This window comes from Scyliorhinus canicula, chromosome 2, assembly GCF_902713615.1.
Source record: "Scyliorhinus canicula chromosome 2, sScyCan1.1, whole genome shotgun sequence".
Lineage (NCBI taxonomy): Eukaryota > Metazoa > Chordata > Chondrichthyes > Carcharhiniformes > Scyliorhinidae > Scyliorhinus > Scyliorhinus canicula.
In genome coordinates this window covers 62,757,096-62,775,462 of record NC_052147.1, presented here as the reverse complement: position 1 = coordinate 62,775,462, position 18,367 = coordinate 62,757,096, and the positions used below count along the sequence as shown (strand labels likewise).

The window sequence follows — 18,367 nt, the reverse complement described above, 5'->3', positions numbered from 1 at the left end:
TAATGTGTTGCTGATTGTGGAATGCTGCACAGGTCCCCAGTTGCAATTCATGAGATGCAGATGAATGCAAATGGAATTTGCATCACCTGCCAGCGGGAAGAGTGACCTGCCATTGGGAGAATTGCAATGCGATTTTACTCCGGTGTGTTTCTGATTTTTTTTGCCTCCTGCCAGATTCACCACGCCTGCCTACCACCAAACCTGCCATGGGCCGATTGGGAGAATTCCGCCCCTGGCTTGTGGGTTTTCCAGAACTGCTACATAGTTGTCTGGCATATAAACATGATGCAAATGAGTTCACAATTGACTGCCACACAGAGGGAGTATATTCTAATGCCAGCATTTTGCATTTTGACAGTTAGCGAATATGGCATCTTTGCTAAAACAATTCACTAATGCTTGGAGATTGGAGAACTCTTTGCTTTGTTTCTATAGTTTATAAAGAGCTGCAAGACTTCCCCAAGTGGAAAACATAACATCGGACTTCCCATCCCCAAATATCAAACATTTCCTGGTCAGCCAAAACGAGGAAACATTGTCTTGGGTTATGTTAAATACAGATACCATATTGGGCAAAAGTAGGATGCTGAACAACAAAGACATAAGCAAAGCCTGGAGTTCAGAGATAAAAGCATTATTGTTTTCCACGTACACTTAAAGGAGTTGCATGGTTGCTGTCTTTGTCATGATTATTTGTGTGACGGAGATCCAGAAAGATGATAGAAAACAATCAAAAACTTAAAAAATGAAGTATTATCAAGTGCGGATTAAGGAAGCTATTCAACTAATCGAGTCCATGCCAGCAAAAAAATGTACAATCCTCCAGTTTCAACTTCTTCCTTCCCCCCCTCTCACCACCAAAAAGGAAAGCATTTACTGGGCACATATGTTCAAGAGTGTACGACAGTTGGTATTTGAATCAATGTGGTTTAGCTGGTTTAGCTCAGTGGGCTAGACAGCTGGTTTGTAATGTAGAACAAGGCCAGCAGCGCCTGTACCAGCTTACCCGAACAGGCGCCGGAATGTGGCGACTAGGGGCTTTTGACAGTAATTTCATACTTGTGACAATAAAAGATTATTATTGTTATGTACAACTGTTCAAAATTGTTTTTTTGAGGGGCAGCATGGTGGCGCAGTGGGTTAGCCCTGATGCCTCACAGCGCCGAGGTCCCAGGTTCGATCGCGGCTCTGGGTCACTGTCTGTGTGGAGTTTGCACATTCTCCCCGTGTTTGCATGGGTTTCGCCCCCACAGCCCAAAGATGTGCAGGCTAGGTGGATTGGCCACGCTAAATTGCCCCTTAATTGGAAAAAATTAATTGGGTACTCTAAATTTATTTTTTAAATGTTTTTTGGAATTGATAATAAATAGTATATTACATTAGTGCTATAGAGAGTGAAGTACTCTAAGAAATATCAATGATTTTCCACAGGAAATTGTCTCTTTACCATGGCAGAACACATTGGGGTAGTGAGGTGTCTACACCTGTATGGAAATAGACTCGTCAGCGGAGGTGACAGAAAGAAGATTTTGGTCTGGGATGTAGCGGTAAATATAGATTTTGGTACATTACATGATGCACATATAACTATACACATTTTAATTGATTATGATCAACACAATTCATAAACTTTACTTGGTTGAATTAAAGCCAATCAAACCAAAATATTTTAGAGCGGCATGATGGCGCAATGGTTAGTACTGCGCCGAGGACCCAGGTTCGATCCCGGCCCCAGGTCACTGTCCGTGTGGAGCTTGTACATTCTCCCCGTGTCTGCGTGGGGTCATCCCTAAAACCCAAAGATGTACAGCATATGTGGATTGGCCACACTAAATTGCCCCATAATTGGAAAAAAAGAATTGGGTAATCTAAATTTTTTTAAAAATCAAGATGTTTTAAAACACACCCTTTTTAACAAGATAATCTGATACAAATACATTAAAAAAAAATGGAAATCGCTTATTGTCACGAGTAGGCTTCAAATGAAGTTACTGTGAAAAGCCCCTAGTCGCCACATTCCGGCGCCTGTTCAGGGAGGCTGTTACAGGAATCGAACCATGCTGCTGGCCAGCTTGGTCTGCTTTCAAAGCCAGCAATTTAGCTGTGTGCTAAACAGCCCCTTATAATACAGATTATCTACAACAAAACTAATGACAAACTTTTCAGAAAATAAATAATAATATTCTTTATTAGTGTCACAAGTAGGCTTACATTAACACTGCAAAGAAGTTACTGTGAAAATCCCTTAGTCGCTACAGAGGGAGAATTCACAATGTCCAACTCACCTAACAGGATTTGTGGGAGGAAACCCACGCAGACACGGGAGGATGTGCAGACTTTGCACAGGCTGCGACCCAATCAGGGAATCGACCCGGGACCCTGGCGCTGTGAAGCAATAGTGCTAACCACTGTGCTACAAAGTCAGAAATAAGATTGCCATTAATTAAATTGTTATACATTTCAAAAATAATGCACATTCAACATTAACTTCAAACGGGGGTACCAGAGTTAGCATGTGGATTCACGTTTTACATGGATAAGTCACCACTCTAGCTGTGCCATCGAGCTAGTGACAAATTTGAAAATCTATAACACTTGACAGACCGAGCGAACGTTAGTAGAGGAATCATCTTGAGAGCTGATACCACTCTATAGCAGCCATTTTCAGAGTAGAATTAATGAAAGGCTGAGAACTGTCTTCAGCAACCAGGAGTGTTGTGTGGTGCTAAGAGAACTAAAGAGGACAATCAAGAGTCAATAATAACAGAAAATCCTGGAAAAGCGTAGCAGGTCTGGCAGCATCTATGGAAAGAGAAGCAGAGGGGCTGGTGGAACAAAATAGAAAGTCAGGGATAGGTTAAAGGGCAGGTGAGATTAAATGTAAAGAGGTCATGAACACAAAACAAGGGGAGTGGCAATTATAAGGCTAAAGCCGGTGTTAATAGCAAAATAAAAGTCAAAACAAAATAGCAGAATGTGTTAATAGCAAAAAAAGGGTCAGTGCTGTCTGAAAGCAAAAACATGAGAATAAGATACAAATTGGTACTGGGGGAGTGGTGTGGAAAAAAATTCAAAATGAAGGGCAAAGTTCATGGTCTTAAGTTGTTGAACTCAATGTTGGCTATCAACATTCAACTTCTACTGCTCCGAAGAAGGGTTATATCGGACTCCTATTTATTTTAGATTTCCAGCATTTGCAATGTTTTTCTTTAAATGAAGAACCAATAACCCTAAAAATATATAGGCAAAAATGCACGCAAAGATTTATGATATAATAGGAAATAACTTCAATTTATATCTTGCCTTATTGCATTCTTACGCACTACGAAGTGCTTTAGCTGCAGTGAATTGTTTTTTGTAATTTGTGTTATCACTGTTTTCTAAGTTTCATGTTGTAGTACTTAAAAAAAAATCATAATCCAAGTACCACAATGTCTCATGCAAGGTGTGACTTATATAAGTGAATGATATGGAAGAGCTTGTTTGAAATCAGAAATTCTTCTAAGTTATAGCTCAGTTAGCTATAATGTCCAAAATCATCCTCAGCAAATTCACAAAATAGTTACAGGTGACTTACATTCCATTTTAGTTTATTAACTGAGAAAGACCTTACAAACCATTTGCTTCCCATAGCAATGTGTTTCTGAACCAGTTGTTTAATAATATGGTTCCAAGGTCTTTGCCTCACTTATTAGAACATAGAGCATACAGTGCAGAAGGAGGCCATTCGGCCCATCGAGTCTGCACCGACCCACTTCAGCCCTCACTTCCACCCTATCCCCATAACCCAATAACCCCTCTTAACCGTTTTAGACACTAAGGGCAATTTATCATGGCCAATCCACCTAACCTGCACATCTTTGGACTGTGGGAGGAAACCGGAGCACCCGGTGGAAACCCATGCAGACACGGGGAGAACGATCAGACTCCTCACAGACAGTGACCCAGCAGGAAATCAAACCTGGGACCCTGGCGCTGTGAACCCACATTGCTATTCACTTGTGCTACCATGCTGTCCTATTCTATACATTCTAAGTAGTTTTTATGCTTTGTCTAAAGAACTTTTTATTTCAATCACAAATTGATCCTTTACTTTTTTTAAATTTTAAAGTAGCCATAGAGTAGTGGATACTCCACACGGACAGTGACCCAGGGCTGGGATCGAACCCAGGTCCTCGGCATGTGAGGCAGCAATGCTAACCACTGTGCCACTGTGCTACCTCAAATTGTTTCTTTCTAGCATGAATCTATTCCCTCTACGAGACTTCCGGTAGCGGCAATGATCAGCTGAGCCGCACGTTCGGAGGCCCCCGGAAAAAACGGACTTTGGGGCTTTTTTAAAGGCCCCCAACGGAGCTTGTGAGGCGAATCCCGACGTGGGAAGAGGCCAGGAGTCACCCCAGAGGTCCCATGGTGGAGACCAGGAGCGGGGCAGGGAGAGAATCGAAGGAGAAAACACCCGGGAAAAATCGGGACCCGAAGGACAAAATGGCGGCCGGCGAAAGTTTTGAAGAGTTGAAGAAGTGGGTTGAGACGACACTGCTGCGCTGCTTCCAGGAGATGAAAGTGGAGCTGCTGGAGTCCATCAAGGTAATCAACAGGGAACTGATGGAGAGCCAGACGGCCCAGGGGGCTGCGATCCGGGAGCTGCAGCAGCAGGCCGCCGAGAGGGAGGACGAGGTCGTGGCCGTGGTGGGGAAGGTGGAGGTGCACGAGGCGCTCCATAAAAAATGGCAGGAGCGGTTCGAGGAGTTGGACAACCGGTCGAGGAGGAAGAATTTACGGATCCTGGGCCTCACGGAGGGGCTGGAGGGGTCGGACCTAGTGGCCTATGTGGTGATGATGCTGAACACGCTGATGGGGGCTGGGTCCTTCCAGGGGCCCCTGGAGTTGGAGGAGGCCCACAGAATTCTGGCTAGGAGGCCCAAGCCGAACGAACCGCTGCGGGCGGTGTTGGTGAGGTTCCACCGGTTCGTGGATCGTGAGTGTGTGCTCCGGTGAGCCAAGAAGGAGCGGAGCAGCAAATGGGAGAACACGGAGGTGCGGATCTTCCAGGACTGGAGTGCGGAGGTGGCGAGGCGGAGGGCCGGGTTTAACCAGACGAAGGCGGTGCGCCACAGTCGGAAGGTGAAATTTGGAATGCTGCAGCCGGCGCGTCTGTGGGTCACCTACAAGGATCGGCACCACTATTTTGATTCCCCGGAGGAGGCGTGGGCCTTCGTGCAAGCCGAGAAACTGGACACAAACTGAGGGTCCCCCGGAGGGGGGATACTGTAGAATACTGTATTTATTTATACTGTATGTGTATTTGCGGGGTTTAGGGTATGAGGTGGGGTGGCCGTAGGGTGGGTGGGGTGATGCCGTACGGGTGTTTTCTTTATGGGTTTTCTAGCAGGAGTTGGGTGGACGGGTTTGGACTGAGGGGTAAACGGGGTGATTGGGGAGCTGGTGGGGGGGACTGACAATGGGAGTGGCCCTGGAGGAGGCGGGGCCCGGCAGGGCAAAAGCGCGGGCTTTCTGCGGGGTCCCCGTGCTGGGAGAGGGAGGGCGCGGGGTCTTCTTCTCCCGCGCAGGAGCGGGGGAGGGTGGACTGGTTGATGGGCACTATGGAGGAGGGGCAGTCCCACATTGGGAGGAGCCGAAAGTAGGGCGGGAGCCGCCGGGGTCAGCAGAAGATAGCTGGCTCACAGGAGTGCTGTTGAAGGGGGGGGGTTACCGGGTTGCTGCTGAAACGGTCAGGAAGGAGCTGGAGGACGCAGGGGGTGCTGGAGGGGGGGAGGTGCCGCCGTGGGAAACTGGCAGAGCGTGGGACGCTGGCCGGGGGTGGGCAAGGGAGGGGGTATGGCTAACCGGCAGGGGAAGGGGGCAGGGAGCCCTCGGATCCGGCTGATAATCTGGTATGTGAGGGGGCTGAATGGGCCGGTCAAGAGGGCCCGAGTAGTTGTGCACCTGAAGGGCTGAAGGCGGATGTGGCCATGCTCCAGGAGACACACCTGAGAGTGGTGGACCAGGTCCGGCTGAGAAAGGGGTGGGTGGGCCAGGTATTCCACTCAGGGCTGGACGAGAAGAGGAAGGGGGTGGCGATCCTGGTGGGGAAGAAGGTGTCGTTTGAGGCGTTGAAGGTGGTGGCTGACAGTGGCGGGAGGTACGTGATGGTGAGTGGCAAGCTGCAGGGGGAGCGGGTAGTGTTGGTGAATGTTTATGCCCCAAATTGGGACGACGCGGGGTTCATGCGGCGTATGCTGGGCTGCATTCCAGACCTGGAGGCGGGGGGGGGGGGCTGATCATGGGGGGAGACTTTAACACTGTGCTGGATCCCCCATTGGATCGATCCAAGTCCCGGACGTGTAGGAGGTCGGTGGCGGCTAAGGTGCTGAGGGGATTTATGGACCAGATTGGGGGGGGGGGGGGGGGTCCCTTGGAGGTTTGCGAGGCCAAGGGCCAGGGAATATTCGTTTTTCTCCCATGTATATAAGGCCTACTCAAGGATAGATTTTTTTTGTCCTGAGCAGGGGGCTGGTGTAGAGGGTGGAGGAAGTGGAATACTCCGCCATTGCCATTTCGGATCATGCCCCGCACTGGATGGACCTCGGGCTGGGGGAAGAGAGGGACCAACGTCCGCTCTGGCGCATGGAGGTGGGGCTGCTGGCAGATGAGGAGGTGGCCGGGAGGGTCCGGGGGTGTATTGAGAGATACCTCGAGGCTAATGATAACGGGGAGGTTCGGGGGGGATGGTCTGGGAGGCATTGAAGGCGGTGATGAGGGGGGAATTGATCTCCATCCGAACCCATAGGGAGAGGGGGGAGCAGAGGGAAAGGGAAAGACTGATAGGGGAGATGGTGCAGGTGGATAGGAGGTATGCGGAGGCCCCAGAGGAGGGATTGCTGGGGGAGAGGCGTAGCCTTCAGGCCAGATTTGACCTACTGACGACTAGAAAGGCGGAAGCCCAGTGGAGGAAAGCACAGGGGGCGGTGTATGAACATGGGGAGAAGGCGAGCAGGATGCTGGCGCACCAGCTCCGGAAGAGAGACGCGGCCAGGGAGATTGGGGGAGTGATGGATAGAGCTGGGAAGGTGGTGCGGAGGGCGGTAGAGGTCAATGGGGTCTTCAGGGACTTTTATGGGGAACTGTACCGGTCTGAGCCCCCGGTGGAGGAGGGTGGAATGGGGCGCTTCCTGGACAGGTTGCGTTTCCCGAGGGTGGAAGAGGAGCGGGTGGAGGGACTAGGGGCGCCGATCGAGTTGGAGGAGGTTGTCAAAGGGATAGGGAGCATGCAGTCGGGGAAGGCGCCGGGGCCGGACGGGTTTCCGGCGGAATTCTATAAAAAGTATTTGGACCTGTTGGGCCCCCTGTTGGTCCGGACCTTTAACGAGGCATGGGAGGGGGGGGGGCTTTGCCACCAACTATGTCGCGGGCGCTGATTTCCTTGATCCTGAAGCGGGACAAGGACCCTCTGCAGTGTGGATCATATAGGCCGATTTCGTTGCTGAACGCCGACGCTAAGCTGCTGGCAAAGATCCTGGCCACTAGAATAGAGGATTGTGTGCCGGGGGTCATACATGAGGGCCAGACGGGGTTTGTGAAGGGAAGGCAGCTGAACACAAATGTGACTCCTCAATGTCATTATGATGCCGGCGGTGGAAGGGGAGGCGGAGATAGTGGTGGCGTTGGAAGCGGAGAAGGCCTTCGATAGGGTGGAGTGGGAGTACTGGTGGGAGGTGTTGGAGAGGTTCGGGTTTGGGGTGGGGTTTATTCGGTGGGTGAGGCTGCTCTACGAGGCCCCGATGGCAAGTGTAGCCACGAATAGGAGTAGGTCGGAGTACTTTCGGCTGCATCGGGGGACGAGACAGGGGTGCCCCCTGTCCCCCTTGCTCTTTGCGTTAGCAATTGAGCCCCTGGCCATGGCATTGAGGGAGTCAGGGAACTGGAGGGGCATGGTGCGGGGGGGGGGGGGGGGGGGAGAGGAGCATCGAGTGTCACTGTACGCGGACGACCTGTTGCTGTATGTGGCGGACCCAGTGGGGGGGATGCCGGAGGTGATGAGGATCCTTGGGGAATTCGGGGGTTTCTCGAGGTATAAGTTGAACCTGGGCAAGAGCGAGGTGTTTGTGGTGCACCCGGGGGATCAAGAGGAAGGGATTGGTATGCTCCCACTGAAGCAGGCAGGGAAGCGCTTCAGGTACCATGGGGTCCAGGTGGCTGGGAGTTGGGGGGCCCTGCACAAGCTCAACCTCACAAAGTTGGTGGAGCAGATGGAGGAGGAGTTTAAGAGGTGGGATATGTTACCGCTGTCACTGGCGGGGAGGGTGCAGTCCGTCAAGATGATGGTGCTCCCGAGGTTTTTGTTCTTGTTCCAGTGCCTCCCCATCTTTATCCCAAAGGCCTTTTTCAGGAGGGTCAACAGCAGTATTACGGGATTTGTGTGGGCGCATGGGACTCCAAGGGTTCGAAGAGTGTTCCTGGAACGAGGCAGGGATAGGGGGGGGGCTGGCGTTTCCCAACCTCTGTGGGTACTACTGGGCAGCCAACGCAGCGATGGTGCGTAAGTGGGTAATGGACGAGGAAGGGGCAGCATGGAAGAGGATAGAGACGGCGTCATGTGTGGGCACGAGCCTGGAGGCGCTGGTAACGGAGGCGTTGCCGCTCCCTCCAACGAGGTATACCACGAGCCCGGTGGTGGCGGCTACCCTCAAAATTTGGGGGCAATGGAGACGGCACAGAGGAGAAATGGGGGGCTCGATGGAGGCCCCGATACCGGGGAACCATCGGTTCATCCCAGGGAGCATTGATGGTGGATTCCGGGGCTGGCACAGGGCAGGGGTTAGGAGGTTGAGGGACCTGTTTGTGGAGGGGAGGTTCGCGAGCTTGGGGGAGTTAGAGGGGAAGTTTGGGCTCCCCCCGGGGAGCATGTTTAGGTACATCCAGGTGAGGGCGTTTGCCAGGCAGCAGGTGGAGGGGTTCCCCTTGCTGCCCCCACGGGGGGTGCGGGATAGGTTGTCTCGGGGGTGTGGGTCGGAGGAGGGAGGATCTTGGATATATACCGGGTGATGCAGGAGGTAGACGAGGCCTCGGTGGAGGAACTGAAGGGTAAATGGGAAGAGGAGCTGGGTGAGGAGATTGAGGAGGGGACATGGGCGGATGCCCTGGAGAGAGTGAATTCCTCCTCTTCCTGTGCGAGGCTTAGCCTCGTACAGTTCAAGGTGCTGCATAGGGCCCACATGACGGGGACAAGGATGAGTAGGTTCTTCGGGGGCGAGGACAGGTGTGCTAGGTGTTCGGGGAGCCCAGCGAACCACGCCCATATGTTTTGGTCATGCCCAGCGTTGGGGGAGTTTTGGAAGGGGGTAGCAAAGACGGTGTCGAGGGTGGTGGGATCCAGGGTCGAGCCAGGCTGGGGACTCTCAATTTTTGGGGTGGCAGTGGAGCCGGGAGTGCAGGAGGCGATAGAGGCCGGGGTCCTGGCCTTTGCGTCCCTAGTAGCCCGGCGGAGGATCTTGCTCCAATGGAAGGATGCGAGGCCCCCAAGCGTGGAGGCCTGGATCTCGGATATGGTGGGGTTCATTAAATTGGAGAGGGTGAAAATTGCCCTGAGGGGATCAGTACAAGGGTTTTTCAGCGGTGGCAGCCATTTCTGGACTTCCTGGCGGAACGGTAGGGGAATAGGCCGACAGCAGCAGCAGCCCGGGGGGGGGGGGGGGGGCTTAAGGATTGGGGGGAGGGAGAACTGTGCACATGGGTTTGTGGAGGGTGCTATCTCCCTCTTGTTTGTTCTTTTTTTTCTTTGTTGTTGTTTTTTCTTTTTGTTTGAAGTTGCTATTGAAGCTGGGGGGGTATTGTTCATGGGGTGTTACCGCGGTTGTATGTTAATAGAGCTAAGATGTTTATATTTTGTATTTTATTTTGTAAAAATTTCAATAAAAATTATTTAAAAAAAAAAATCTATTCCCTCTACCAATTTGGTCTTTAGGTCCCTATGCATATTAGCAAGTGAACAACCCCAGTTTAAGAATGAAACAAAAGAGAAAATGCTGGAAAACCTCAGCAGGTCTGGCAGCATCTGTAGGGAGAGAAAATGTCAGCAGGTTCATTTTTGAATGAACTCTTTTCCCATGCTTTGTAAATCATTATAGCAGCTTTTTTCTCACATGTGTAACATGTTTCTCACAGTGAATCCAATTGTCCCACTTATCAATCGCATTCTTTTTCCAGTCATGTTTAATTCAGATTTTAGCCTTTACAAGTTCCTATAAACCTGATTAATTAAACCTGGTGAATTGGACATATATTATTGAGCTGTGCTAATCAACTTAAATGCCAATTTTGCTGAACATTCAAGCCGAATAATGATATACAAGGTAATATTTATTGCTACATTTATGTCTTTTTGTGCTTTTACTTCTTTTGTAGAATGGGAAACTGGTCAATGCAGTCCACAGAAATCCATCTCTGCTCCACAAGATCTGGGTTAATGAGACAAAGGTCATCACAGCTTCTCCTGAATCACCAGGAATTTTAACAATTTTGAGCTATTGGTAAATGACCACAGTTATATAGCTACAGAGATATCAGTTCCTGTTCTATATCTTGAAAAATAGGGAAAGATTAAACTTACTTCACATTATACAAGTCAAGTGATTCATGATTATTTGGTGATTAAATAAGCATGAATACTAAATCGAGTTTATGTAATAACATCCATGATATTTTTCAAGAAGCAAAAATTAGATGATAAAGCCTCTGATACCGTAGATGAACATATACTTCAAATAAACTGCCAAACTATTCGGATGCACCAGTACTAAGAAAAACCCGATCAGTTAGTTTTTTGAACTAACCCTGCCAAGTTTGTGAGATTGGCTTGGAAAGTACTAAGCTACTTAGAACTGTGCCCAAAACAGTAAGAATCAATGAAAACTCAATTTAGCTGTCACATTTAAAACAATAGATCACCCTTAGCACAACTGAAGGTGCAAGTTTTTAATTTAGAAGCTTTCGATCTGAATGCTTACAAAAATAAGTATGTTAAAATTATTCTTATGTATGTAGACTCTCTTAATTGCTTACTACTTGAAGCAAGCTACTATTTCTGGGAATCTCCTTGGGCTTCTTCTCCTCTGCTGCTGTAACTGATGGAAGTTCAACAGAAATTGCATTTATGCACATCAATTTCTAGCAGCTGAATGGGACAAGACACAAGAAATTTCTTGGTCTGTGCTTTCTTTCTGCTGCTTTCTGCATAGCTAGATCCTGGCTAAAAATATTCTTCCACATGGTTCTACAATATGGAATTGTTCATATATGAATTCTGATATTTGCTACAGTGTAGAGATCAACGCTTTTAAATAAAACTTATTACACATTAATCAATTCTTAACTGTTCTTGCTTCTCAGTATTGAAACAATCCAGTATCAAGCAAGTTGACAAGTCACTCAACAAAGCACTTTTCAAAAATTTGGCAGGCCCAGGGGATCAAAAAGAGATAGATTCACTTTCTCAAAATCCTATCAAACGTGGCTTTAAGATAAGGCAATCCCAATAAAAGACACATTTTCCCCTCAAATCATGATTACGACTTATGTCCTGACTTAGTTCCTCCAGTCCCATGTGGGACAATGGGCAGACTCTGCCACTAGCCCTGGTCCGTCACAATCACTTTCACTCTAGCCCAGGTGGTGTTTCACTTTTGGAAGTCCTCCTTAAATGTACTTCACCCGGTTTTCTTTGGCTGGCTCCATCTTCTTCCATCTGATGGTGTCCATTCTACTGCCACTTTAGCAGGACATACTTCTGGGAGGTGAAATATAGATTTTTTTAAAACTTAGAGTACCCAATTTTTTTTTCTAATTAAGGGGCAATTTAGCGTGGCCAATCCACCTACCCTGCACATTGCAGGGTTGTGGGGGAGAGATCCACGCAGACACAGGGAGAATGCGCAAACTCCACACAGACAGTGACCCGGGGCCGGGATCAAACCCGGCTCCTCAGCGCCGTAGGCAGCAGTGCCAACCACTGTGCCACCGTGCCGCCCTGAGAGGTGAAATTTGTGCCCTGCTAGCCTCAGTCGTCTCTCCATTATAATGTCCCACAGGCAGCTCTGAACAATCCTCTGTTACACCTCTTCATTGGTGATGCTGTCTTTCCATGCGATGTCCAGGATCTTACAAGGTCACCACTGCTGAAAGACATCTAATTTATGTGACACCTTTGCTGTTCTTTTCCATGTCTCACTGGCACAGATCATGGTTGGTATTACTATGGACATACAGAGTCACAGTTTCATTGCCGTGGTGATAGTGTTAGATGCCCATACCTTGTGGAGCCACTGGAAAACTGATGCTGCTTTGCTGATTCTTGTGTGGACATCAATTTCTACATCACCCTCCCTGAAGATGTTGCTTCCGAGGGAGGGGAACGGATCAATTTCCTCAATGATCTGTTGCCCGATAATGATGGGTGTTGTTGCCATCCAGTCATTATCTTAAGTCTTCACACAGCTGATGCGTAGACCAACCTTGGTGTTACTACTCTCAAGGCTGGTGGTCAGGTCTTGGAGTGTACACAGGATACTTTAGCCAGCAAGGAGTTGGTATCTGCAAAATCCAGGTCTGTCACTGGTGGTGTTACCATGGGATGCCAAAGTCTACCCACCATTACCACCTCATGATTAAATCGGTGACCAAGAGGAAAGAATTAGGGAGAGTATGCAGCCGTGATATATTCCTGGGATGCTGTTGAAGGACCTGGTGCTAGTCTTGACACAGCAGATAGAGTCGTGGTATGAGGCTCCATGATTAAGAACAAATCAACAAAAAAGCTTGGGAACTTCTAATATGGTCATGAAGGTTATTATGTACTAAAACACACTGGTAATTTACTCAGGAATTCTCCCAGTAAGTCACAGTACCTTCTGTGGAAATCACCCCCGAATATACTTCCACGAGTTAATAATGTATGGGAAGTGGATTTCCTTTGGAATTCGCTTGCTCTGCCAGGTGTTTATCAGAATTTTCCTAGGGGTGCAATCACCCTATTTCCAATCCGTTCCTTTTTTTTGCTCTACGTTGGAGCTCCGTACTCTGGCCCAGACATTTTGACTGGGCCTCTTCAGAAATGTGAAGTATACCTGTTCTCAGAGTCTCTCCTTGTAGTGCAGGAGTGGCAGGAGAAGCTGCTTTATTTTGGTAAGTCCTCATTTACTATCACATTGAGCAGCTTTGATACATTTAATGTAGCTTTTTGCTGTGATAGTGAATGCATGTGGATGAGGTAAGTGAGCAGGTAGTGTTGTGATAGCATGTTACGGGAATATGCAAATGAGCAATTGTCCAGGATATAGAGCTTGACATTGTGATGAACTAAACCAAAGAAGATCATGACCAAAATCTACACTTATTGATGGCAGTAGCTCATCATGAAGGATTCATCTTTAACAGAAAGAAATTCCAGGCGAATGTAGGTCAGGTAACCTTCAGCTCTATTTACTCAAGTTCTGTGATCCATCCTGATCCAAGCAAACTCAAAGATGAAGGACACAAGTCTACTCTTCAGTGCAAAGTGGACATGTAGAGATGACTCAAATTTTTCAACTTCCTAGTGCCATACTTACCCAATTTTTCTGATAAACATAATTGTGAAGAAAACACCCAATTCTTTTTTTCTTACTATTAAGGGGCAATTTAGCGTGGCCAATCTACCTAGCCTGCACATCTTTGGGTTGTGGGGGTGAGACCCCCACAGACACAGCGAGAATGTGCAAACTCCACACAATGACCGGAGGCCGGGATCGAATCTGGGTCCTCAGCGTGTGAACGTAATTCTGAGGGAAGGAGGTCCATCAGCATGTGTTTGAGTCACTTGAATATGTATTATCAGATGAGACATGTGGTCTTGTACCCACCTGGGTTGGCCACTTCCCGATTCCAAAATGGATGCCCGCTAAGAATGCAGGGAAAACTGGTCAGGCACAGGGAAACAAGCAGGTACAAGGTTTCCTGTGTATTAAGACTTGCAAAGACCCAGACAGAACCTAAACCAGCAACCATCTGCATATTAATGAGCAATCCCCAGGAACAATTGGAAACATTAAAGCAATCGAGCACAAACCAGACTCCCCGGCGCCAGCAGGAGCTAGGACAAAGGAAGGTCAACGCACACATAGGAACCGCCCAGCGATCAGGAAACAGCTCCAGTATTGGAGAAATCGATTAAAACAATTGGGACTTAGTCCCATCAATTGGAACCAGGTACGGGGTCCGCCCAAAAGGGCGCGAAACCCCTGGGGACTATAAAATAGGGTCCCCAAGTTCAATTCGATCTTCTTGGCAGGGTCTCTCAGCAGCTCTAAACAACTCTTGACCGTGACTCTCAACAAGGAGAGACCTGCCTAGCAGCAGCACCAACCAAGTAAGTCTCCAGTCAACGCACACTATGAGATAGGCGCTCCTAGCTACTAGTCCATACCAGCTTTGAAGCCTGCAGCCTCAGAATCGAACAAAAGGCCATTGTTCCCCTGACCTGGTGGGCCATTTCCAAAGCTAAGTATAGGCCTTTTAGTGTCAGAGATAGTCTAGTAAGTAGAATTTTATGCATGAGTAGTGATTGACTGTGTGTATAATAAATGTGTTTTGATTTGAAACTTACTAACTGGTGTATTGAGTTATTGATCAGCACTTGGCTTTGAACCTCGTGGTGGTATCAGAAAGATACCTGGCGACTCTAGAGCAAAGGTTATAAAACAGAGCAATTAAGTAAAGCACAATTAGTAACAGTCTACAATACTATGACCCAAGAAAAGAGATGATCTTAGGAGGTCGATACATCTCAGAAAGGACGAGGAAGGTACAATATGCAAGATGGCAAACCAATTATATTTGGCAAGCACAATCCAATAATTCGAACATAGAGCATCAGGCATTTGCTCTGGTATTCAGTATTGCAAGATTCCACACATTTCTATTCATTAAATGATTCAAAATGAAAATTGACCACAAACCATTGGGAATAATTTGGCGTAAGGCACTTAGGAGTGCATCATTCAGTCCGCAACAATTTCTGATTTTAAGAAATGCACTTGTAAAATTGCACCGTCTATTACAAACCGGGTAGCAAAATGGCTACTTCTGACACACTGAGCCTGTTACCAAATCTGAAAAAAACTGTTGATGTTTTGCTAGACCTACGAGTAAAGGGCATAGACATCAAAGTAGAAGATGTACTCAATGTCAATCTGATGAGTTTTGGACAACACAAACACAACCAATTTCAGGAAGAAACAGCAAATGATCCACAACTGAAGGCATTATGTAGTTATTGTAAAAGGTTGGCCTGATACATAGAACATACAGTGCAGAAGGAGGCCATTCGGCCCATCGAGTCTGCACCGACCCACTTAAGCCCTCACCCACCCTAGCCCGGTAACCCACTAGCCCCTCCTTACCTTTTTTGGTCACTAAGGGCAATTTATCATGGCCAATCTACCTAACCTGCACATCTTTGGACTGTGGGAGGAAACCGGAGCACTCGGAGGAAACCCACGCAGACACGGTGAGAACGTGCAGACTCCGCAGACAGTGACCCAGCAGGGAATCGAACCTGGGACCCTGGTACTGTGAAGCCACAGTGCTAATCACTGTGCTAGCATGTTGCCCCTACAATACGATATGAGAAGTGCCAAACACCCTCATGTTTTTACTTGACAGAGACACACTAGGTATTTCAAGAGGCATCATTTTCAAAGGAAACCAGATGCATGCACCTGAAGCTCTTCACCAAGACTTAGTGTCACAGTTACACCAGGGACATATATTCAGCTAGCAAGGGAAACTGTGTATTGGCCTTAGATCAACAATTAGAAAGGATGGGTGAACAGTGCCAATCACTAACCATATTAACCTAAAGAATCTCTGAATTCACAAGATTCCATTGCGCCCTTGGTCTAAAATTCCAACATATTCACTATCCATGGCAATGGTTTTCTCCTATTCACCAATTACTTTTACAATTATCAGACAATTGAAGGGTACTTCAAGTGCATCTGTTGGAGACACAGTGCAATATTCAGTTTGTTCAGTACACCTGAAGGAATCATATCGGACAATGGGCACAATATACTTGCAGACCTTTTAAAGATCTGTTTTAATTGGGACATAAACAGTGTGACAGTCTCGCCACACTATTCCAGATCCAACATTCTTGATGAGTGAATGGTTCGCATATTTAACGCACCGATCATGAAGCTCAGGGAGGCAAAACAAGATCCCCATATTGCCATGCCGCACTTAAAGGTAACACACTTAGACATAGGCATACCACCACCAGTGGAAATCATGTTCAGAAGGGCAGGTTACCACAACTTTGCCAAGCCATCACCTGCCTCAGTTCTGCTGAGATACATGAGAAATTTCACGAGAAACAAGGAAAAGTGAAGACTGCACACAACAGTCATCCAGGTGCTGATGTCAATTTTATCACTTTAAGGCAATATACAAATTAGTAAGTGGTGAGTTTATGTCAGTATTTGCTGCACTTGTTCTTTGAGGTCGTAGGTTGGAAAGTGTTGAAGGATTCTGAATTTTTGCAAAAGAGGAAATGCTGGAAAATCTCAGCAGGCCTGGCACCATCTATAGGGAGAGAAAAGATCTAACGTTTCGAGTCCAGGTGACCCTTTGTCAATGGCCGGTGCTTTGACAAAGGGTCATCTGGTGTTGAAACATTAGCTCTTTCCTCTCCCTACAGATGCTACCAGACCTGCTGAGATTTTCCAGCATTTTCTCTTTGGTTTCAGATTCCAGCATCTGCAGTAATTTGCTTTTATTCATGAGTTTTTGCAATGTATTTTGTAGATGGTACACACTGCTGCCACTGTGCATTAGTAATGGAGGGAGTGAATGCTTATGGTGGTGGATGGACTGCCAGTCAATCAGGATGCTTTGTCTTGGATGGTGTCCAGCTTCTTGTGGTGTTGGAGCTGCATATATCCAAGAAATTGGAAAGTATTCCATCAAACTCCTGACTTGTGTCTTGTTGATGGTGGACAGGCTTTAGGGAGTGAGGAGTTGAGTTACCCATTGTAGAATTCGCAGGGTCTGACCTGCTCTGTAGCCACATTACTTACATGGCTGGTCCAATTGAGTTACTGGTCAAAGGTAAGCCCAAGGATGTTGATAGAGGTGGATTCAGCAATGGGAATGCCATTGAATGTCAAGGGGACATGGTCATCATTTGGCAGGAATGTTACTTATCATTTACCAGCCTAAGCCATAATGTTATCCAGGTTTTGTTGCATATGGACTTGGATTTCTTCATGAGGAGTTGTGAATAGTGCTGAGCACTGTGCAATCATCAGCAAATATTCCCATTTCTGATCTTGAGTTGAAGGGAAAGTCATTGGTGAAGCAGTTTCGATAGTTAGAACCCAGGACATAACCCTGAGGAACTCATGCAGCAGTGTCTCAGGACTGAAATGATTGCCTTCCGATAACCACAATCATTTTCCTTTGTGCTAGGTATGATTCTAACCAGTAGAGAGTTTTCCCTTGATTCCCATTGACTTGTGTTGCAAGGGCTCCTTGATGCCACACTTGGGTTAATGCTGCCGTTTAAAAAATAAATGTAAGAGTACCCAATTATTTTTTTTCAATTAACGGCAATTTAGCATGGCCAATCTACCTAGCCTGCACATCTTTGGGTTGTGGGAGTGAGACCCACACAGACGTGGAGAGAATGTGAAAACTCCACATGAACAGTGACCCAGGGCCAGGATCTGACCCGGATCCTCGACGCTGTGAGCCAGTGGTGCTGACCACTGCACCACCGTGCTGCCCTGATGAGATATTTGTGTAGCCATTTCATCATATTAGTTATTTAAGTGTCCACCATTATTCCTGACTGGATGTAGCAGGACTGCAGAGCTTAGATCTGATCTGTTGATTGTGATATAACATAGCTCTGGCTATTGAATGCTGATACACCGTTTGATGTGCAAATAGTCCTGTGTTTAGCTTCATCAGGTTGACACCTCATTTTTAGGTGTGCCTGGTGCTGCTCCTGGCATATCCTCTGCTCTCTTTATTAAATCAAGGTTGATCCCCTGGCTTGATGGTAATGGTAGAGTGGGGGCTATGCCAGGTCATGAGGTTATAGATTCTGGTAGAATAAAATTTTGCTGTTAATGGTCCATAGCACTGATTGGATGCTTAGTTTTTGAGTTGCTAGATCTATTCAAAATCAAACCCATTTAGTGCAGTGTTAGAATCAGCATAGAATCAAAGCCTACAGTGTAGGAGGCGACAATTCAGCCCATCAAGTCTGCACCGGCTATCCAAAGAAGCACCCCACCTAGACCCCTCCCGCCCAATCTTTTGAATA

The 18,367-nt window shown here is 47.4% G+C and overlaps 1 protein-coding gene across 6 annotated transcripts in view; it reads left to right on the top strand.

The window, feature by feature from the left end:
- The window catches only part of LOC119954595 (F-box/WD repeat-containing protein 7-like), a 233,011-nt gene that overhangs the window by 213,297 nt on the left and 1,347 nt on the right, over positions 1 to 18,367 (top strand). For 4 of the 6 annotated variants that reach the window (XM_038779924.1, XM_038779919.1, XM_038779917.1 and 1 more), the window contains 2 exons: positions 1,432 to 1,547; positions 10,408 to 10,532. In XM_038779924.1, coding sequence (XP_038635852.1) covers positions 1,432 to 1,547; positions 10,408 to 10,532 — 241 coding nt within the window. Of the gene's footprint in view, positions 1 to 1,431; positions 1,548 to 10,407; positions 11,361 to 18,367 lie in introns of those variants that run through there. The other 2 variants (XR_005458278.1, XM_038779933.1) reach the window with 2 other exon arrangements.